At 35.1% G+C, this 23,907-nt stretch overlaps 1 protein-coding gene across 9 annotated transcripts in view; it reads left to right on the forward strand.

Moving 5' to 3' along the window:
- The window catches only part of LOC143232765 (fringe glycosyltransferase-like), a 67,474-nt gene that overhangs the window by 38,121 nt on the left and 5,446 nt on the right, over positions 1-23,907 (forward strand). For 5 of the 9 annotated variants that reach the window (XR_013017722.1, XM_076468586.1, XM_076468584.1 and 2 more), the window contains exons 7-10: positions 3,061-3,131; positions 5,991-6,085; positions 7,358-7,440; positions 9,855-9,892. Coding sequence is in view for 8 of the 9 variants with exons in the window: in XM_076468586.1 (XP_076324701.1) it covers positions 3,061-3,131; positions 5,991-6,085; positions 7,358-7,440; positions 9,855-9,892 (287 nt within the window). In the remaining variant the exon portion in view is untranslated. Of the gene's footprint in view, positions 1-3,060; positions 3,132-5,990; positions 6,086-7,357; positions 7,441-8,724; positions 10,999-23,907 lie in introns of those variants that run through there. The other 4 variants (XM_076468588.1, XM_076468582.1, XM_076468583.1 and 1 more) reach the window with 2 other exon arrangements.

Genomic DNA, 23,907 nt, shown 5'->3' on the forward strand with positions numbered 1-23,907 from the left:
TGTAAAAGTACACTAATACGTCAGATATTCCGGTTTGTAATGGTAACGTTGAGTCTAAGTAACGCGTCATGCAAAAAAAAAAAAAAGGCTTTTGTGGGAGCTCTCAGAAATGTAGTGTCCGACATGACCAGATGGTTAGGGCGCTTGACTGTCAATCTGGGGGTCGCAGATTCTGATCCCTATCGCACCACACATGCTCGTCCTTTCAGTCGTGGAAACGTTATAATGTGTGGTGAATCCCACTAGTCGGTAAAAGTCCAAGAGTTGGCAGTGGGTGGTGATGACTAGCTGCCTTTCCTCTGGTCTTACACTGCTAAAGTAGGAATGGCTAGCACAGATAGCCCAAAGTGCGCGAATTTCAAAAACAAATCAAATGAAGAAATCCGAAAGAATAGTGCATAATGTTTATGGAAAAAAAATCATTGCAGCTTCACTAATTTCCGGTCGATATTAGATAAAAGTTATTGAAAGTGATATTGGAATCGAACTTCAATTTTTGTGTTCTAAAGTGTAATTACAGGAAAGAATCAAAGTTATTCCATTGGAACAATTTGAACGGTTCGCTTTATCGCTGCTGACTTAAGTGAACATTTTTGTTATTGCGCGGTGGCCTGGCATGGCCTAGCGCGTTAAGGCGTGCGCTTCGTAATCTGAGGGTCGCGGGTTCGCGCCCGAGTCGCGCCAAACATGCTCGCTCTCCCAGCCGTGGGGGCGTTATAATGTTACGGTCAATCCCACTATTCGTTGGTAAAAGAGTAGCCCAAGAGTTGGCGGTGGGTGGTGATGACTAGCTGCCTTCCCTCTAGTCTTAAACTGCTAAATTAGGAACGGCCAGCACAGATAGCCCTCGAGTAGCTTTGTGCGAAATTCCAAAACAAACAAACAAATATTGCGCGGTAGAAACAGATGATTTAATAAAGAAAAAACACCAAAGAGCACGAACATATTTAAGTACAAATTCGAAATGAAAAAAGGGAAAATATTTAAAATAAAATTGTTATTTTCCCCACACACTAAATTAGGTTTCATTAACTTTTTTTTTAACCTTAAAAAAAGTTTTGATTTTTAATGTGCGTGGGCTAAACTAAACATAGTAGCCAGTAACACATCACTGGCTAGAGTTGTGTTCTATATACTATTAGTTAGAAAGAAACTTGCTTATTAACAAGTATTGTAAAACACAAAGATAACTAGAGTATGTTTGTAAATGTGAGGGTTCCTGCAACGAACTGAAATACTTGTCATGAGAGAATTAGTGATTTGGTGTCATGAACATGGCAAGTGAACACTTCAATATATTCATTGAACAATGTTATTATCTTGTGCTGTTTTTATACATGAAATATTCGAACCTTCTGTTCGCTACCTCGACGCGTACTTTAACCTTAACCCCGTAAGCAAGGGGTATCTCATTCATATTACATGAAGTTTGTAACGCCTACGAGGTTTGTTAATTCCAGAAGCTTCGACTGGTCCGATCCCTTTTAACTGGAGGCCAATTACCGGCAGACAAGGCTTATCTCACTAAGTGACCCATATTCAGTTACCCGGGTCGGGTGTTCTCATTTATGGCCCGTTGTGATGGCAACTGCACTGTATCCTGTCAAAGATAGTTAAAGTTCGTCTGTTATTATCGTTTCTCGTTTCCTTTTTTTTTTAACTTTGCAGAAACTTGACGGATAGTCTGCATGTAGAACTATGTAAGATGTCTCTGAAAGATATCAAGACAATTTGAAAGTTGTCATGATTTCCTTGTGAAATCGGTGTTCCGTGAAACACACAAAATAGAAAATGTTATTTAGAAAGGTCAACATGTGCCATTTACAGCAATTAAGCCATCTGGGATTTGCATTCGTTTTGTTTTGAAAATAAGACTTTCCTTGTAAGACAATCAAATAAAAAAAAAAAACGCACTTCGCTAATTATTACAGACTGTAATGAGTCCTTGTTTTTCACAGACGCCATGAAAACAGTTTTTAGCATTACTATATAACACTTTCTATAACTTTGAGAAATTCGTTACTGTGAAACAGTTGCTTTAAAAATGAGGCTGGTGTTAGTATTTCAGCAATAACGTAAACTGTGCTGGCAAATGTAATAAAACATTGAAGTAGGTTTGGATTCATCCAATTCGAGATAATTTTAAGGAATGCCCATTAATATCATTTCATCGTACGTTACCGTAGGACATTTTCGACGTACTTGGTGTTAGGACTTACCAGGCCGGCTAACTTTTTTAAGTTTGCTCAAAACTAAACGAGGCCTATTTGCGCTAGCCATCCCTAATTTAACAGTGAAAATTACCACTCACGACCAACTCTTGATACTCTTTTTACCAACAAATAGTGAGATTGACCCCTTGTATGAAAGGGTGAGCATGTTTGAGAAGAGGATTCTAACTTGCGACCATCAGATTGCGAGTCGAGTGCTTTAACCATCTGGCTCCGAAATGATATATCCAGGGTCTTAACTGGGACTCCATTTATATGTAAGTTTATGTATGATGCATGCTGCAGTTACTGTTAACCCTTCAGCTAAAAGCGCTTAATCCTTATGTACAATAAGTCTGTAAAAGGTCAAGAATAGGCGTGGTATTGTTACCACTTTCTACGCTTTTTTCTCAGTTTAGGATGGGTTTTAAATTTTACCTTAATCTTTTTTTCTTTTTTGTGGTCAAAGTTAGGGCTTGTCTGTCTCATTTCTTTGGCTTATGTATAAGTGATGTGTGTAGAAGCACTCAAGGATTTAATTGGCAATACAGAATAAGGGGGGTAAGTTTCTAAACGGGTAAGCCGTTTTAGGATATGATGGTAGTCATTGGACTCCACTCCTAGCTACAGCCTTCGTTAGTAAAAGTTTTAATGTAAAGCTGCTAATATGCGTAGTGGTCAGTAAAAGTGTTAATTTATGTGCAAGTTTGTAATGGTAAAAGTTTCAGTTTGTGTAAGCTGATTTGATTATAAGTGGTTACTAAAAGTATGATTAGTAAATTCTTTAGTTTAAGGTGTAGGATCTATATACGTTTTAATGATTTTTAACTTTGGTTTCCAAATCTACCAGTGGCGGAAAATTTATAAGCGTCAGTGAAAAGATACGGCTACCGGATGACGTCACAATGGGTTACATAATTGGTAAGTGTGTATAACTTGTATTTTTCTCAGAATATGCCTGAATACTTGCATGTATTAAATAATCTTTGAATAATAGTTTTTGAAAGCTATCCTGATATTAGTCTGACGGTAAGGAAGGAGTGCGCTAACTCTTAATATTACTCGAGCTGCATGAAATATCCAATATTTTTGACTACATTAATGCGATTGATCTTGACATAATAAAGTCGTACTATATTTTAATATTCGAATAATAACTCTTGATTGAATGACATCATTGATATACGAAGTTTCGTACCATATATGAAGTATTACGTTTTGAAGCAACTTCATGTTTAACAGGGATATTTCCTTCGTAATTTGGGTTTAACATCTTTATTGTTTTCAGCACATTCGATCGCTGCGAATGGAATGATTTTTCCGTATTTAATTGTCTAGTACATTTTGTTTCGTACGTTTGTAGTTTAGAAAAATGTCTCATGTTTTGAGACGTCTTAATTTGTGGAAATGTCGCGCGCGCGCGCGCGCACACACACACACAGACAGAGACAGACCTGTACAATGGTTAAGCTATAAACAAAACGCATGAACATGAAACAAAATACGCTGCATACTAGTAAAAAGGATTTTTGGGTACAAGCTACAACGTGGGAGTATAAAATATCACCTAGGTTTTGGAGGTGACTCAGGAATTAGAACCCACATTGCGGTGGGGATACACTGTCTATCAGTCTTTATCTCCAATTTGCTAATCTCGCATAAGAAGATTAGAAATTAGGAGAGCGAGATGTAGGTGCTCAAACCCACAACGTCCCAAATCTATATCGCCCTTCACTGCTTGCAGACAGTTGTGGGATGTGGGAAAGTAATTGCTCTCCCAAGTTACAATAAGAATAAAATAAACATAAAAAGATGAACAAAATAAGGTGCTACCAATATGATAGAGGCACTAATTAATTAACACATTATTAAAGTGATAGTTTACTGTGGTTGTCGTGCTTTTATATACGGCATAAAGTAGTGCCAAGTTCTTAAATTACCTTATTTTTAACTAAAAATTTTAGTAGAATTTATTTAATTTTACTTTTTTGTATTTATTTAATATGTTTTGTATTTATTACAGAATAATTTAATTTTATCTGACATTTCTTTATTAAACCCATTTGGATTTGCTGTTTTTAACGCAGTTCTTCCTCATAAATTAGTAGTTACACTGAATGACTTGTTTTCTAATTAATATTCCAATACTTGGAATAGCTACTCAATGCTAGTCGTTGAATTTCCATCAGAATTTACACACCTTTCCTATTGTATGTTTTGTTCATAAACTCATCCATTCTGTGGGCCTTTTGTAGTTAGTAAATCATCATAAAGGTTTTCCATCTTATTTATTGGTTTTCATAAAATATTACCTAGTTGGCTGAGAGGTTTTCTACTAGTAAATTAATTTTCGAACGCTTGATCTGGAATGGCTGTTTCACTTTAACCTGTTTTTCTCACAATTTTCTCCCATTAAATTGAGCCCTTTAAGAAACATGTTATTCATCCTTTTGCGGAATCGTATATTGCCATCTCTGTTTTATGTGACGTATGTTTTCCATGTGAAAATTGTTACAATAAAAGCTTTTAAACTGCCGAGGTGTATAATACCTTTTCAAAATACAGTTTAACCTAATCTTGTACTCTCACGTTTTCGAGCTCAACTTTAGATTACAAGAGTTAGTTACTTGAATATTAGTGTCTGAAACCTGTTGGGGTGTTTAGTTATCCCCTTGGTTTCCTCTTTCCCCATTTCCTTTCTATTGCCTAAAGGGACTCTTCTAATGGCGTACTCGAACCTTCTGTATTCACGCGAGAAATTAAACATGCCTGAGGAAGCTACGTTATGTAAAACATGAACAAGTAAATTGCTTTTACCAACCTATCTACTGCGTGTTGTAACATGGAAATTACTTTTATTCATTTTATTTTTGGTTATAAGACAGTTAATCTATTCAGTAAGTTATAGCACTGCCCTAAAATAGTCTTATATCGAGCTCGTGGCGTAGATTTCATAGTTACAGTCAAACTATAAAGGCATATAATAGAGTAGCTTTCACTGAAATGATAGGAAAGCTAATTAAGAAAGACACGAAATACTTTATATTTAAGGTATAATACTACCACATGTCTTTTGATGGCATTTTTATTTTATTTTACTTATAATATTAAGTTATAAATTGTTTTTCTAGATTAATAGCCGATGATTAAGTTTCTTTTGTGTATTGACAGTAGACTGAATTAGAAACTTGTATTCTGAATAGTTAATAATATGTAAATATATCACCCGACCTGTACAATATATAAACACCAATATACCCATTACAGAAGACTTTCTTTTTGTTCGCGTTTTACCTATGGTCAAGATTGGCTAATATAGATTAATGATTACAATGATTCCCCGTTAGGACAGCGGTAAGTTAACCGAACTTACAATATTAAAGTTTGGGGTTCGATTCACCGTTGTGATTTTGCTCTAAATCAGCGTTTCCCAAACTTGTACAATACTCATCTCCTGTTAATAAATATTTCCTTCTCTTGTTTTTTTCAATGAGTGAACGAGTGAGTTACTTGACGTGTAATATACGAATACAGCATCAAAAGTTGCGTGTGTTGTAGTAATTACTTATTTTCATTATAAACAACATGGAAACTACAAAATACAGATTAAAAATCCAATAATTTGTTTTATGCTATAGCAGAAATTTTAATGTGTACTAAGGAAAATTTGAACTTCGTAAGCAAAATCTGTTTATGAAATGATCCAATGATATTTAGTGCAGATACCAAGAAAACTGTCTAAACAACTAAGTTCAACTAAAATAATTTATTTCTTTACAGAATTTTTATTGAAGAAAAAACTCACAGTCGTTGATGAGTTCCACTCTCATTTAGAACCCATGAAAATCATGAAGTCAGAAAATTACCAGGATCAGGTAAGAATACTGCTTATTTAAAGTACCAGTAGTTTTTCTTATTGTCATTTCCCTCCTTTAAACAGCAAACACGTATTGTATTTTAATATATTATAAATATATTTACATTTGGTTTTAGAGCATGAAATTTTGGGTTTCACCGACTAAGCAATGCACGTTATTTTTTCTGTTATAAAGTGTTATACTGAGCACTTTTGAAGTCCTAATCAACAGCTGACTGCTTAATGCGACGTACGCATTGAATATTTGTGAATTGGGTGACATATTGTAACCTCCCACCAATGCAAGTGTGGAAGCATCTTGTACCATGCTGTGAATCGTTCATAACACCAACGTGTCTACGGACATCAAATGTCTCATTTGTATCCGAAATGTTTGTCTAGTAAAGCGATTAAGTGGCTCCTAATGTGAGTGTTATTTCAGGTGCTAGTGATGCTTATTACTAATATAAACAGCTTTTAGTGGCGCTACTAACACAGTGATTTTAGTGGCTTCTAATATGAAGGTTACTTTAAGTGCTACTGATGCTCCTACTAACCTAATTAGAGCATTCAGTGGCGTTAGTAGTAGTAGTAATAATAATACAAGACTGAAAATTCCAAAGTGAAGTTCTGGTAATAGTTAGTCTCTTGGTCAAAAATTCAAAGTCATTGTTAGAATTCCTAGCTATCAATAGTAGAAATGAGGGGCGGAGTAACTGAACGTAGCATAAAGACTGTCTTTAACATGAAGTAGAACTAGTTGGACTTTGTCACTGAAAGTAGAAAAAGACTAACCTAACAACGTTTATCCTGTACTTAACGTTGAAATATAATTGTATGGGGGCACAAAACTTTAAAGTCAGTTATGAACTGTTTGCTAAAAGGGGGTAACTAAACGTAATGCATGTGCTATCCTTTATTTAATTTTGAAATACAATAGTATGAAGGTCAACATTTTAGTCTCTCTCCATTTCAAGCAGAGAAGGGATAAATCTAGCCTGATGACTGACCTGTAATTATCTTTGAAATAGTGTAAAGTCATGGCAGTTAGTCATATTGAACTCTTGCCAGTTAAGTAACTTACTACTTCCTTAACTAATACTGATTTATTTAGTTTGTGACTTGTCAGTTACTTAGTACTTACAGTAGTAAATAACAGTAAAAATAAATATATACGTTTGTTTTCAAATTTTCAAACGTGGTTATTTTTGTTATTTGAATTTCGTGCATGATTTTCAGTTATTTTATCGGAAAGCTGTAAAACGGCTCTGTTTGATTGTTTGTATTACAGATAACATTTAGTTACTCCTCCTATGGTAAGGAGAGAAATGTGTTAGCCATCGATGGACTTGACATCCGGATTGACCCAACTAGGTAAGTGATGTCTCTCGAATTAACTGGAAAATCAAAACATATTAGTAATGAACCCAGCTTGGTAAAGCGTACTTTGGCGTGTTTGGTATGAAGTATTGTGATAAAACCAAATCGTTAAACTGCGTATTGGCGAGAATACGTATCGAGATGTCTGGGTAGGTAGGACAAACCACGTTAATAACAACTATATATAAACAATCCGGTTCCTTCTCATGTAGGACAACTGTATAGCGAATTTGCCCCCCCCCCCTCTCAGTAAGGTTTGAGAAACTCTATACTCTTCTGTTAACTACAAACAACAACATTACGTTGTATTTAATTCTACTGGTCTATGCGTATTCCCTTTTAGTAAGTTATTCGCGACAGATACTTTTCGAAAAGAAATAAGAATATTTATTTTTATTTTATTTGTTATTAACTTGTTTCACTTTGATTTATTGTGTCTTAAAGTCTCCTCTCTGTGATTATGTACAAGTTAACGTATAGGCGAAACCCATTTGATAATTTATTTTAAAATAGAGTTAATCTCAAGTAATCTCTAACAGAATCGATATTATTGGTGTACTATTAACCAGGAGGAGTTCTTATGATGAATTTCGTTTAGTTTTAAATCGTGTTTTATTCATTCTCTGTGACAGCATCACGGGTTTGACTACTTTGTAATTATACATGCATACGCCTTAAGGAGTCGAAGGACAACGAAGTTAATTAGTTATTCATGGGACTTGTTGAATGAACTATATTCTGCCCGAGGCTCTATCTGCCCTTCACCCGTGAACCGCTGGGAAAAAACATAAGTTATCATGATAGTTTCAGAAACATAGCGCTCGGAGCTAGCAGGGTGCTTCTCAGAATGGATCCCTGATTGTAGTCGAGACAGCCAGAGAGAGATGTTGCACATTTTAAATAGTCTATCTACCTGTGGTTTTTCCCATTGCGTCTGCAGGTGGTGCTACTTGTTAGTGCAATTACGCAAAACCAATGAAGGCGTGTCTATCTACAAGCTGCCGAGCTACGCAGACTTACTTTGTTTCTCTAAGACTGATTGTTCACGAACGGCTAAATCGTTTTCTTGTCTAAGTATTGTAGACAGTAGAAACCATTCTCTAAATATGTATAAATTACACTAGTAAACAATCCCCCCCCTTTTTTAAGTGAAAAATTAATTATAGAAATTTGAATTGTGTCACACTATCTTAAAGATGTTACAATCTTTAACCTGAAATAAGTTGTTACTGAAATTAGTTGTGGAACTAATTTGTGTGTGTGTGTGTGTATTTTCAGGTTTTTATCTTTGCACTGTCACTTATTTCCAAATTTAAGCTACTGCCCTAGATGATAAAAACACATTGCTAGCTCTTCTGTATCGTGTAGATAGAGAAAATATGAAGTTGATGTGTTACCAGAAGAAAAGCTGTAGAGAAATTGATTTAACTCTTTCAAGTCACCATAGTAGGTGCTATGTGTATATTATATCCATGCATTCATGGTTGTATATTTCTATGTAAATTTTATAAAAACTTCAGAAATTAGCTGAATAAAAGAACTATTGTTTAGAACTGTATACACCAGAAGAGACCTCTTCAAATATAATTCACATTTTGCCTCTCAAGTCTATTTCGTTACGTTTGCATGTTTAGCCAGATTATTTATTAAGGACACACATTTTTAAAAATTTTAATCATGTTAATTTTTAAGAGGACTTTTTGATGTGTATAATTTGTAGTTAAACTATAATTCAAATATTTACAAATCAAATTAACAGTATTTTGAAGAAAATAGACTCAATGTGAAATTTATATTTTTCTTAATTATCTGTACTAATTAAGAAGTAAAATACAAATGCCTATGCATCTAATAAAATAGACAATTGTTTACTAATCTTTCTTGTATCTTGCAGAATATTTTCTCAAAGATTAAATTGTTTATTAAACTAAATGTTTGTGATCTAAATACTTATGAAACTACAGAAACTGAAGTCTTGGTGTTGTGTAAATTATAAAAGTACTCGGTCCATTTTTTACATCATTATATACAGACAAAGTAACTTTAAAATATTGTGAATTTGTTTCTATGTAAATTTTGTTTTTACATAACTATATTAATAACAGTTTTTTTCAAAGTATAATATGAGATACTGCATGTAAAAGTTATTATAATAAAACATCTTAAACAGATATTATCTTTCATGGGCATTCCTACTGTACTTTTCAGTCAACTCTTGATGGCTAATTTAAAAAAAAAAATCACAAAAATCAATGTGACATAAATAATATGTAAAAAAAAAAGTGATTTTACATAATAGGAAGTTTTTGTTAACAAGTTCTCCCATGTGTTTTTATGCTTTTAAAAGTTGTATTGGAAAATTACTTTATTATACTTAACAAAACAAGTAACTAAAATTTATCTGAAAGATGGGTTCCCTGGTGTCTCGGAGATGAGTTTCTCAGAGGTAAGTCAAAGATCTTGTAACATGATAAGTCTGATTTTAATTCCTATGTTAAGTAGAGCACAGATAGTTTTAATTATGTATCTTTGTGAGTAACAAAAAAAATAGAAAATGATTTTTACTTTTAAAACATTTAAAGGCATTGAAAGATTGTTGTTAAGAGTTCTATTTTTTAGCATTGATTATATAAATTGTATATCTGCATGGTTGAAGTGGCTGCAAAAAAGTAGCTGTGAAATATAATATTTTTACCAAAGTGTTGTTCCTGGTGGCTTAGCAATAGGTCTTATCTTGTTGCTTTTAAGACTAAAAAGTGAGTTTCAGTACATGTAATTGGCACAGCACCATTTGTTTTTATTTGTGCTGAACAAACAAAATTGTTATTTTACAAAATCTACTAGCTTAAGAAATGTTAAAATTGCTGTATTTCTGAAGAGTTGGAGTTGAGATACACAACTGTATAAACTGCTTACTACAATGTGTATTACATATTTACAGTAATAGTTGTCTTAACCAATAACATCAATATGTTACTTGTTTGTTTAATTCTTAATGCTAAGATTTTAAATGGATCAGTTACGTTTCTAATTGATTTTTGTTAGCTTAAGCTGTTATTGTCTTTATTAGAGTACCAATTCAATGAAAATTATGAATGATCAGCAAATATTAAGAAATGTGTAAGATATTGTATTTTATGCATCATCAAGAAATTTGTGCCAAGAAGTTTTAATAAGATTACAACATTTATTTTTATATGTAGAAACTAGATTATCTGTAATGATGCAAGTTTTCTTATAACTCAGGGGCTGATTTATTTAAAATGTGACAGAAAGAAGATACTTTATTTTTTTATTAATCTGTTACAATGAACAAGTAATTAAAGGATTAAATAAATAATGAGGTTATAAGATGGTTCTGATAATTCTAATATTTGTTTAATTTGATATTTAATGGTGTGCACGTGTCTTTTTATGAATACAGCATGTTTATATGTATTTTATTAAATGTATAGAAAAAAATTATGGACATTCATTTCCAGTTTTTATTAATGTATATATTTGTAATTAATTTTCAGCAAGAATAAAAGATAACTTTTCAAGAAAATGTAATATATTTAGTTATTTATTTCATATAGTAGTTCAGTTACAGTGTTCATTATTAACAAAATTAAACCAACCATACCTATTAAAGCAAACTTATTATCCTGGTTTTGGGAATTTATAAAGATATTTTGTAAAGGATTCTTATTCATATCTTGGACTTTTGTTGTTGTTTTTTATATAAGAACATAAGAAACTATGGTGTACACAAACTTTTTGTACAGGTAAATGTGTTTTAATGTACAATATTTAATACCAGTTGTTTTTTTCAGGAGCTGTTTAAAACTCGCAAACTGTTGTAAAATGTGTTATTTTATCCAGAAAAAAATGTTGTGTATTCACTGTATTATACATAACAGAAGCTAGTTGACATTGTAATGAAATTGGAACTGGATGGAATTAAGGATAAAACTAACCCAATTCATGATACCTATAAATCAATATACTTTACAATCTACTATTGTTGTAATATGTTAATCAGCCAAAACTCAATGTGTAAATTTTTTAAATTGTGGATTTTGTGCAAATGATAAAACATTAGTTTGAACATTAGTGCTAGACACTGAAGAAAGTGTGACAGAGATGGGTAAACAGAGATACTGATGATCAGTTGATTCATGTAATGAATATGCAAGTTGTTTAGTCCAAATCATTGAATATAATGACATTGAGTGACACTGAGTCACTTTCATCAATGAAAAGTTGTAATAACACCTTCATATTGGCAAACAAAACTTCATGTTGAACTCCATGTATTGGCATGTGAAACCCAAACAAATAACACAGTAATCAAACACTTCCTTACTTTTAATGCTATGCCTTCAAACTATTAATATTATAGAGATATCACAATTAATTATTATAGACTAGATACTTGTTCTACTTGTAAAAAGGGGTTATCAGATGTATAAGTAAGATCCTGAAATTCTTGATTCTGAGCAGCAATCTTCAACATCTGCAACACCTATTCTTCATTTTCACATACTATATTCTCTTTCAGTCTTCATTTTTTCATTCAGAAGGAACTAGAGGAACTTGCTAGCTCTCAAGAGTCAGTCAAAAAGCTTTGCTCTGGTGACATATTGGTGGAAACATCCACATCAGTGAATTCCTTTTGCATTTGAAGGAGATTGGGGATACACCCATTGAGGTTACTCCCCATGCTACTTTGAATTTGTCATGAGTTATTGTTGAGAGAGATTTGAAGAATATCCCCAAGTCAGAGATTCTCGCTGGTTTCTCCACTCAAGGAGTTTCTGCAGTGAGGTGTATTTCCACTCGCAAAGTTGGAATTATGATGCTAACCAATGTCCTCATTTTAACATTTACATCATCTTCTCCACCTGCTACCATCAACACAGTTTATCTTAATTGCAAGGTATGGCCAGATGTTTTCAAAATCAGCAGACATCATCTGGTTCCATATCATGTGCTTGTGGTGGCAAGGACCACAATGCCTGAGTATGAAACAGACCCTCATTGTGTTAGTTATAATGGCTCTTGCCCATCCTACTTTAATTCTTACCCTGAGTGGTTGGAAGAAAGAGGTGCACCATTTGAAAACAATTTAAAACATTTACTTACCATGAGGCAAAAAATTACTGTCCATCACTTTACCTCAGATGTATTCTGCTGCACTTCATTCCACTACTACAGTGGAAGTGCAGGCAGATCTCTCCATACTTCTGAAAGAATCATTCTTAAACCATACGAAAAATATTTCTCACCTTCATAATTAAGAAACTTGAAATACATCCATCTGTCTCTAACATTCATTCCAGCAAACCTCAAGATCCAAGTACTAGCATTTCCTCAAGTACATTATCTTCTCCTGCCTCAAGATGCAAAATCATCATTCATTCACGTCCTCTTCCAATCACAAAGACCTACCCAATCGACCTAGGGCAGGATCCATCGAGGTTGACACACCTCTCTCAAATAAATAAAATAAAGAAAAAATATGTGTTCGAAAACAGAAGGGCTCTCCACCCAATTCGCCTTAACATAAATAAAAATGGTTTTTACAATGGAACTGTCGAGGTTTATGTTCTAATCTGGATGACATCAAAGCACCGATTGCTTCTCACCATTCTGTGTGACTTTCCTTACAGGAAATATTTCTGGAACCTGCCTTCGGACCTTGATGCTCTCATTGAACAGTTTCCGTCTCCCTTTTTCATCCTGGGGGACTTTAATGGGCATAATTCCCTGTGGGGAGATACTGAATTTTATGGGAGGGGTCGTTATGTAGAGTGTATGCTCTTGCATCACAACCTTTCTCTTTTCAATACTGGTTCTTATACTCATTTTCATGCACCTAGTCAGTCCTTTTCTGCTATTGATATCTCAGTTAGCTTCCCTTCACTATTCTCCCATTTCTCATGGAGGGTTGGCAGTAATTCACGAGTCAGTGATCATTTTCCTTTCATTTTGAGATAGACTGGCCATGGTCAATGCCACCCAACCCGTGTGCCCTGGTGGAAGCTGGATCAAGCAATCTGGTCCTCTCTCACTGCTCTTCTGTAAGCCAACAATAACGACTGTGGCAGCAGTGACTGACGGTATTATACAGGCAGTTGCTTAATGTATTCCTAAAACCTCGACATGTTATCCTCGTCCGTGGTGGAATCCTGCCTACCACATGGCACAGAAGGTTCAAAAACGAGCCTGGGATACTTTTCGTAGATATCCCACACTTTCGAACTGCATTACTTTCCAGCAGGCCCGCATACATGCTCAGCAGGTAAGATGTCAAAGCCAGAAGGAATCATGGATTAAGTTAACAACCACCGTCTCTTACATCCAGCAGTTCTAAAGTCATATGGGACAAGAGTCAAAAGGTCAGTGGGCAGCATAATTGTCCCCCTTTTGATCTTGCTCTGTGATGGCCAGTAAGTAGCTGATACCCAGGGCATCACAGATATACTCTCTGAAGCTTTAGCTGGGTATCTATCACTTCTGCTTCATCCTCCACCTACTTAGCCATCAAGACTCGACCAGAGTGATCATCTCTTTCCTCTTGAGCTGATTGTCTCTGACTATAATCGTCCATTTACACTGGTGGAACTCAAACTAGCCCTTCATCAGTTTGGCAGGATGTTGGTCGGACCTGATGAATACACTACGAGATGCTGCGCCATCTATCCTACTTTTTTTGCTATTTTTTAATTGTTTTTAACCGAATCTGGCAGTAGAATATTTTCCTGATGTCTGACACCAGGCTATTGTCTTTTCTTTCTCTAAGCCTGGGAAGGATCCCAAGATTCCTTCAAACTATTGTTCATTTACTTTGAGCTGTAAGACATATAATCCCCTTATCTTTTGGCCTTTATGGTTAAGAAAGTTGATTAATCAACGTCAACACCCATCTCTGTCTCTAACATTCACTCCACCAAACCCAAAGATCCATCTCCTTTGGTTCTGGATATGGACATTTCCTCGGGTTCTTCGTCTTCTCCCGTTCCAAGATGCAAAACGATCATTCGTTGACGTCCTCAGTTGCTGGAATCCTGCTATCGTCTGTAAGCCACCAATACTCGGGCAGAGTGATCAGCTCAAAAGGAAGGAGCACTAACATCGATCTTTCTCTCCGATGGGCAGGAAGTAGCTGATACCCGGAGTATCACCAATACTCTGGCATATGCCACTAGTGTCATATTCCCATTTTTATTAATTTTATAATGGACAGGTGATTCCAAGTACGTATGGGTTCGACACTTTTCCATTCTTTTCCACAGGAACTTGGAGTCCCTCATGGCTGTGTTTTGAGTATCACACTTTTCAGTATAAAGATTAATGCCACACATCCTTGGGGCCTGTGGTTTTGCTAGATAGTAGATAGGAACAGTGGGAATCTCGTTAATCCATTCATGCACATAACTAATTAGATGACGAGACATTCGGCTATTGATATTTCAAATTATCAAATTTTACATCAGTGTCGACGATGTCGATGTTAGTACTTGATGCAGGGATACTTCAAATAAAGTCGACAATTCCTACAAAGCAAGATGCTCTTCATTATTCACTGTCCATAGGATATCAAGCATATAGAGGATCATATGCCAACACAAGAACTCTTTGAAATACTTAGACTTAATGTGCAGGTCTGGTAGAACATCCCTGTTTTCAGGCAACCACGCACCATGGGCACTGATTGGGAGAGCATGGAATACAACGGAAGATGGACCTGTGAGATCTTTTATTTGAGGTGCTAGATTTTCGTATCTAGGGACCTTTGACTCGTATGCTTCTTTTAACGAGTTATACATGAGCTCATAGCAGACCATCACGTCAATGGCCATTGCTTTATTATCACAATGGAAGATCAGATCGGGTCATTGACGTTCTCCATTTTCTGTCTCGAAGGGGGAATCTTGAAGAACCTTCCACCCTTGATAGGAGGCCTCTTTTACCAAGTGGTGACAGATCTTATTGTGAGGCATATTCTCATTGACTTCAACTTCGGACATTGACTGCTAAGATGACATAGGGTTTCTCTTATGGCTCTAGAGACCTGATATTTGGCAGATTACTTGTTCCTGCTGAGGTTACCTCTACTCGGGGTCTCTTTTGCCCTTACAACTATACACTTTCCCCATTGGTGGGCTTTCATACCAACAGGTTTAGGTAACCAGTGGTTGGCAGATGTTGAGCATTTGAAAAGCTCTACACCATGCCCTTGTAGGTCTAGTCTTTCATAGTTTTTCTTTCTAGTGTTAATATGTTTTGAATCTTTGGTTAAACTTGGGGATCAGAAGTCTGGCTTTCATGGTAATACCCTTGATGGCACCCAGCAAACCATCTTTTGTCAAGTATTATATTACTTTGTCCAATGAATAAATTAGTTTTTCAAATACGTTTTGATCTTTAACATCGGAATAAGAGACTCCAGCTTGATAATTGCTAGATCCCTATCATGATGAGGTGAGTAAAGCAAGCAAATCATTGGCCTTGCAGGCTGGTAGACGACACCAGTTTTTCACGGCCTTTTTTTTTTTTTATAAGATTGTCTAGTTCTTTTAACAATCTCAAATTAATTTTGCCCAGTTCAAGTTGGTATAAAAGCCTGAGCACAGCAAATCTACAGAGCATTTCTTCCTTCTGATGTGGTTTGAGAGGTATGTTGGAGATATTGTTTATCCACTTCTCAAGGATTGGTTTAACAGGCTTGCTGTCCATGGACAAACGTTTGCTCCAAGATATTGATATGACTGTTTGAGTCCGATCATTGGCAGTGTGTCATTTTTGACTGACCATTGGAGGGCTGTCGTTAACAGTGAAGGTATTATTAGACACCCTAATCACCATTCTGGCACTCTTAGAGATGTTTAAACTGAGGCCACTATGCAAACAGTATTCATTCACTATGTTTAACGTTGCTTGGAATATAGACGAAATTGTGATCGGTCTCCAGTTTTTGACATTGTGCAAATAACTCTCCTTTTGGTATGAGTAGCAACTTATTGACTTTCATGCATTCAGGAATGTGAACGGTAAATTGCCATAGATTGAACGCATTTGTCAAGGAAACATCTATGCCATACTTGAGATGTTCAAGTAGGATTGGAAGAGTGATGCTTTTGGGATCTGCAGCCCTTTCTTCATACCTTGAAGTGCCACCCTCACTTCATCTAGTGTTATTGGTTCCAGAATATCAGTATTGTTTGCCCTGGATGGTAATGGGCATCTATTAAAATTGACGTTATCATTTACAGTACTAAGACCTAATCGTTGTAGGCTTTCACCTGATCTTTACTGAGGTGACATTGGACAGCATCTCAACCATCTAATATCTCCTCAGCTAGGCGTTTGCATTCGAAATCGAACATTTTCTGGAATCTTTTAAAACGTTCCACTCGCTGGAGACGTCACTTGTATAGTTTTCGAGCAGGTTTAGGGTTTTTAATCGTCTGCTTCAAGATTCTTTCATTGTTCCAAGACGCTTGTGAATGGGAGAGCTCGTCAACCCGTTGTTTAGTCACTATTTCAATCTCCTGCCATATAGCTTTATTGAGTCCCTTCTGATCTCTCAGTTGATTTAAGTAAGGATGGTATTTGAATCAACATGGACGGGCGATTGAACCTTATCGAGGTCACGGTGCTTATCTGAGACTTGTTCAGGAGTCTTTCCGAGTAGATGTTCTGCACAAAGAATATTGATGTTCTTTGAGTCTGAATATACTACTTCCACATCACGGAGGGTTCGTATATCTTCCTCGGACCATATTACCCAGCAGGGGTGCTCCAGCAGCACCCTGACTCCTTGAGATAGTATACACTCGGTGTTACTGATGGTAGGATGCCGATGTCTTTTATGTTGAGATAAGCCTGATCTTGTCTTAAATTTCATTTTGCAGATCTCGCAGCCAAAGCTGTAAAAATCTGCTACGAACATCAAAGTTCACCAATAGGGACACTTGGGAACATGACAAGCGATAGCGTGATGGTTGTTATTGTCTTTTCCATATAATTTACAGTGTGCTTATGCCAACGAGTTATGTTTGTTTCCCATGTGGGCTGCAAACTTGGAAAAAGACGTAAACTCATGTGGACACAAGTCACAGGTCGTTTTTCTTATGGGTAGGTTTACAAATGCTGTTGTGCCGACCTATTCTGTGGAGATATCTGCTCTTTCTCTTAGTTAATAATTGCCACCCATCGTAATGGTATGGCTACCATTTCACTCGTTAGGCGAGATTTTATAACTTCAGCTGTCCATCTGTGTGGTTTGGCGACTCCCACTAGTCGGGTTTATACCATCTACCCTAGTAATATGATCGACACTCACCTCGCTATACGAGGTAATATAACTTGCGCCGTCTACCTTTGTGGTTTGGGTACTACCTCCAGTGGTAGCAATGTCAGTTGCACCAGATTCACTTTGGGTATGTGAAGTGGTGTCGGAATAGGTATCTATCAATTCCTCTGTTTATGATGGAAGGTTATTCTTTCCTTCGTTGTCAGGGGATTGCTCGAAAGCTGCCATCCCCGGTGGTTGGTGCCAAGTAGCTTGGTCCCGTGTTCAGGGCTCGGCTCCGTGCTAATTAGCAGTCGACTTGGACTTTGGCCGTCTTGTTTCCGTAAGGATCGGAAAGCTAAGTTGTCCTAACTTGACTACACATTGGTCACAGTTTTTAACTCTTCATTTTTTCTTATCTGGGACTGATGCACCAATGCGCTGTATGTATGAAACTCAGGTCACAAAAAGCCACATTTTACTATTTTGCCATCGTTACGACTCTCAACAACGGCACTGTTTTAGACACGTTTTGTCCCAAGTTTTATTCACAGCGTTGGACAGTGTCATTGGCGATGGTGACACTGTACGCCTTACAATTGTTTTTAGTTTTTAAGGCTATTGACTATTTTAACGCTATTTAAGTTTTTAATTCATAAATTAGACCATTTTTAATTATTCCTTTTTGCAAATTAAAGTAAACTAATTCGATATTAAATTAGAAAATGGCCTTAACGTCATATAACTCGAAACCAGGACTGGAAAGGACAGTTTCAGGTGACTAACGTTGATGTTTGAACTTATCCGTTAGTCATCCTGGAGAGTCAGAATAATTAAAATTACGCCACAGCAAGTCCTTTCAAACTTGTAATACTGTACTTTCACTCTTACTGCTGTAAACTATATATAAAAATTGGATTTAACGCTATTTAAGTTTTTAATTCAAAAGTTAAACTTTGTTCTATTTTACCTTCGTTCATTTTTACGAATCTTAATAATTTTACTTTCAACTTTTTGCCGGATTTTTGACGAAGATAGCCTAGTTGCTTTGCGCCAAAAAACGCCAAATCAATCAACCAATCGAATGCTTGCCCTTCCAGTCATGGAGATGTTATAATGTTACGGTAAATCCTACTATTTGTTAGCAAAAGAGTACATCAAGGAGTGACATTGGGTGGCAATGGCTAACTGCCTTTCCTCTAATGTTTTACTGCTTGTGCAGATATTCCTCATATAGCTCTGTGCGAAATTGAAAAATAAATTCCATGTATTTTATTATGCATGGCTATGATAATAGCACAGACCAAAGGACTGGTTAACAAATTCATTGTATTTGATCTTGCATGAATGTGACTATAACACAACCCAGAACATTAATAACAACATTCCCTATATTTGATCCTACATAGCCAGAGTGTTATTAAACAACACAGCAGTTTTATGTCTGTCTTAAAGATTGCGAGTCGCACGTACGCACATTAAAATATTTAATGCTTGTTCTAATGCTTCTTTGCTAATACATTTGCCTTCACTGTGACAAACTAGATGAAGTCCACAAAAAACAAACAAACGAAGGTAGATCATAAAATAGGTGAATTTCTCATCATTCCTATTTTAAACTATAGTACCTTAACGTGCCTGGACTGGTGCTTAAGGTGCTAGACTCGCAATTTGCAGTTCGCAGGTTCAAATCCCTGTTACAAAAGTTGCTCTTTCAGCCGTGACGACATTATAATGCGACAGTCCATCCCACTATTCATTGGTAAAATAGTTGGTGGTAATTGGTGCTGAGTAGTTATATTATCTCTAGTCTAGTCTATCACTACTAAATTAAGGACCTCTAGGACATATAATCCTTGAGTAGCTATGCATGAAATTCCAACAAAACTATTACATGCTAGCTACTTCAAGACTGGGGTAGAAGTAAATCAGTATTTTTTCTTAATTTCGATAGATCTCCCATCTTACTGTGACCAACTTCTACGTGTAATCAACAAAAATGCAATGGGTTTGCAAACACATTTTGTTATTTCGTGTAGTTGGCAATGAAAATGGAACACTATTGTATAAATAAGTTTGTAAGCAAAATTTTATGATTGAAATTGTGATATGATATAAATTTAGTCGTTTTCTAAAACATATTTTAAGGAAACTAGCACTACAACCTAACTTTGAAACCTCATTGTCTACAAGTGGAATAGCCTTTAGTGATGATGACATATTCAACCTTGTAGCATCCCAGCAAGCAGTAACAGTCGTAGTTAACTCTCTTAGTGATTTATTCAAGATAACTCGAGCACACTTCATGCCACAAAAAATATTTTCCCGAATTTATTTATATGTTAACTTGTATTACAATAGTTTTTCAAAAAGTAAAATAAAAACAACTTTTTAGTTCATTTTCTAAAAAAGCCTGACATGGAATAACGTTGTACACGACAGTTCCAAGGAAACTGGTATTTATGATTGTGTTGATAGTGAAGCACTTTTAAAAGAAGAGGTTAGTAGATTTTGGTGGATATTGCTATTGCAACATTTAGATATTTTGTAAGCGTCACGAAGACCAGGACTGATTGACTCACTTTTATTTTCTTTTATTTTTAAATACAAGTCATCTGTGATCTTAAAGATAAGACATTTTGATATCAACATAAACCAGACATCTTTTTCTGTTACACGGCAAAAATAAATCATTTACCTCTTTGCTAATTTTCTCAAAAGTGAACATAATACAGAATTGTATGCTGTGTACAATTGTACCTATTCCAAATACAAGGCAAGTTGACACGAATGAAATTAAATCGAAAACACTTTACTTGTATGAATATATTTATTATACATTCAAGTTAATTAAATATAAAAATATTTTAGTGTCTAATCAACAAACACAATTTGAAATTCAAAGTTTAGAAAAAATATAAGAACATAATTGAAAGGGAGCAACGCAATGAGGTATTTGCAATAATTTGAAAATTTTTCCTTAATTTTTTAACATTTAAACATTAATTGAAATTATTCAAAATCTGTTTAAATATTTTTGGACAATATCTATCTTTGCTTAAAGAGCACAAAACATACCCGAAAACTTGTTATGTGGACTGGAGTATTTCACGAAACCCACTAATAGCAAGTAATAGAATACAAAAATCAACAAATGTTATCCTTAACTGGTGTAACGATTGGAAAGTATTTTACCCCACACCCTCCTAAAAACAACAACAACACTGGTATTGCATTCGAACCCAGCTTAAACACCACAGAAACTTTAAGAATGTAAAACTTAAATTAGGCAACGATGAAATCAATCTATGCTCCATGGGAAATTCTTGGAAATAATATTTGATACACGTGTCTCCTGGATGCAACATTTTAAAAACAAAGAAATCAATTTGTAATATAATTTTTCAACTAAAACTAATAACAGAAAACGATAAAGGATGCACGTCTAACCCCATAATTAAAATCTATAAAGCATATATATGTCTACTACTAATAATATATGACTGTCAAATCATTTACAACATGTAAAAAATATTACCAAAACACATCTTCAGCAAAACAGTTCTAAGACTAGCCTTCAGACTACCGAGATTTACCTCATCAGTTATGTGCACAAAGCTTGCAGTACCCTTTTACTCAAAGACAGACTAACACTGGTCCACCAACACTCCTAAACCGCAGAAACAAGAAACGCTTTAACTGCCCTGGCTAGCGCTCCGCATAAAATATCTCCATATGAAATATAAATGACCTTTAAAATACCTTAGAAACAACAAGAGTTCGATTTCGGATGCTAATCATTACTTGTGTTTTTTTAATTTTTCACCTTTGTTCACAGGACAGGTAGAATATTAGGTGCCTGTCTTGTGAAAGTGGATTTTCTCAGGACACTCCCGTTTTCCTCCATAGCAAATTCTAAGGCACTTGGATTTATCAATCCCAACCGTAATATTGGATCCACTGATCACAGGAAGTTTTGTTGAGCGTTTTCTTCTTTCCTTCCGTCAACGTCACGTTACCGGATTTGATTGTCTTCTCTTCGCTATCTTGAATCGGTCTGGACTTTCCTCTGTTTCAGTTGCTGTTTTAAATGCCAACAGAGTAAAACAAAAATAAACCCAATTCAACTCTAAAACTCATGAAAATAACAATTACATTTCTAGCTCTAGTAGGGCGAAGGTGGATATCAATATATTCCTGATCACCATAGTTGAGAAAAATAGACAATCCTTTGAAATCGAGATTTCTGTCACGATGTTTTATTATTGTAGGCTCGTTTACAAGCGTGTCAGCCTGCTCCAAATTAACTGTGTCAATGTACCCTAAACCACTATTTTGCTAGAAATGACTTGTGTGTGCCATCACAGCCACAGTTATCAAACAAAATTAATTATGCATCATTGTATAGCCGAAAGAATGCACTTTCGAATGCTTTGTAACTTAACTTATCTTAATAAAGTATTTAAAACAATATAAGAAACTTAGCAGTGAAAAATATTTACTTAAGTATGTGAAAATATCAATTTTTTACTCCCGCACATGGCAGAAGTTTTCATTCAGGATAAAACTATATCAGTAAGTACGTTTGTTTGAATGTGCTAGTGGTCATGATATCACGACAACCAACTTGAACATATAAAAGTCATTGGCATTTATCAACCTATCCTGTGGTCAACCAGTACCGTTTTCCCCTGTTTGTAATCTGTTCTAATTCTTTTATTTGTTTATCTAAATATCCAATCAGAATACTTTATCCTGTAATTTTATGTTATTATTGTTATATAGCATACCTAACTAGTATAAAAAAGCATGGGATAGGTAGAAGATTTTGATGTCTCTACGACTCCTTAAGTAGTGCAGCTTATGTGATATGATCGAACCAATCTATGGTAAACTGAAATAGTTGAAATTCAAGGTTAAGACAAGATAAGTTTATTTGCTTCGCTTCGCTGAATGAACGAAGCATCATAAAGTTAACTGGTCATATGACTATCATCGAAAGTACGGCGTTATTGTGACTTGTTTGCTCAATGATGCTTAGTAAGCTCAGAGAAGTTTAACAAAAAATGAAGTTATTTTAACCTTGAATTTTATCCATGTATAATTTCAGTTTACTGTAGAGGGCGTTACTGTATACATAAACAGAAGTTAACACGAGTTGTATGCTGATCCTAGCGAAGTGCACAGTTTCAAGTAATTGTATATGCAGTTGTATGTAAATATAAATAAAATGTTTATTATAGAAAGCGTTTTTAGGATTTGACTCATTTAAAATAATAAAAAATAATTATTCTAATTTGAAAACGACATTTAATAATGTATTTTTAAAAATAAGAACAAGATCCATTTTCTCACCAACAATACGTTTAGAAAACATGTGCAAGGTTTACTATTTTTTGTGGTTGTTACTAATTTTTCAGTACGTAAACTTGAAACTTCTTTTTTACTGTTGAAAATTATGATAATTTCCAGCACTCTGGGAGCTACAAATGTTGAAATATTTTTATATTTGTTAATAAGTTACTGAATAAGTTACAGTGGAATGCTTTGTTTGTGTCTTATGAATAAACAACTTTTGTGGTATACAAACTAGTTGAATTACAGAAACTTGAACGCTTGTACGAAATTTATTCTTACCGTGACTTCACAAGTCCCATCAACGATATTTATCGGCTGAAACAAATTTCGTTACTTTCTATTTCCACGCACGTTCCCTATTTATGTTAATTTACGTCTCGCTCCACATGTGGTGCTACAACAAAATTATGATTTGTTGAATGTTTGTGGATTTTGTGTGAATAACTAGCCAATCGTTAAAGTTATATTTCATACAAAATTGCTTCCAGATTTAACCTCAGACGCCTAATTTTTTTAGACACTTTCTGAGGAGCACGCATTCAGACTCCCGTAACCTTAGCATGCTGATTGTGCTTGCCACAATATGTGTTGGTTTTCGATATCATAAATTGATCCCCCCTTAAAACTTCTACGTGGCGGCCTGATATCTTTTCTCTGTTTTTGAATTGTTTACACGAACTTCATAGCAAGGATTTCTCTGGTTTCCTAAAAACTTAATTAAAGACCTCTTCTCTTTTTTTATTACATCACCTTTTTTAAAACATAGCACCTACGCATGACTGTAACGTAAAGGATATACACTGATATCCAATCTTACTTTA

The sequence above is a fragment of the Tachypleus tridentatus genome, chromosome 11 (genome assembly GCF_004210375.1).
Source record: "Tachypleus tridentatus isolate NWPU-2018 chromosome 11, ASM421037v1, whole genome shotgun sequence".
Classification (NCBI taxonomy): domain Eukaryota; kingdom Metazoa; phylum Arthropoda; class Merostomata; order Xiphosura; family Limulidae; genus Tachypleus; species Tachypleus tridentatus.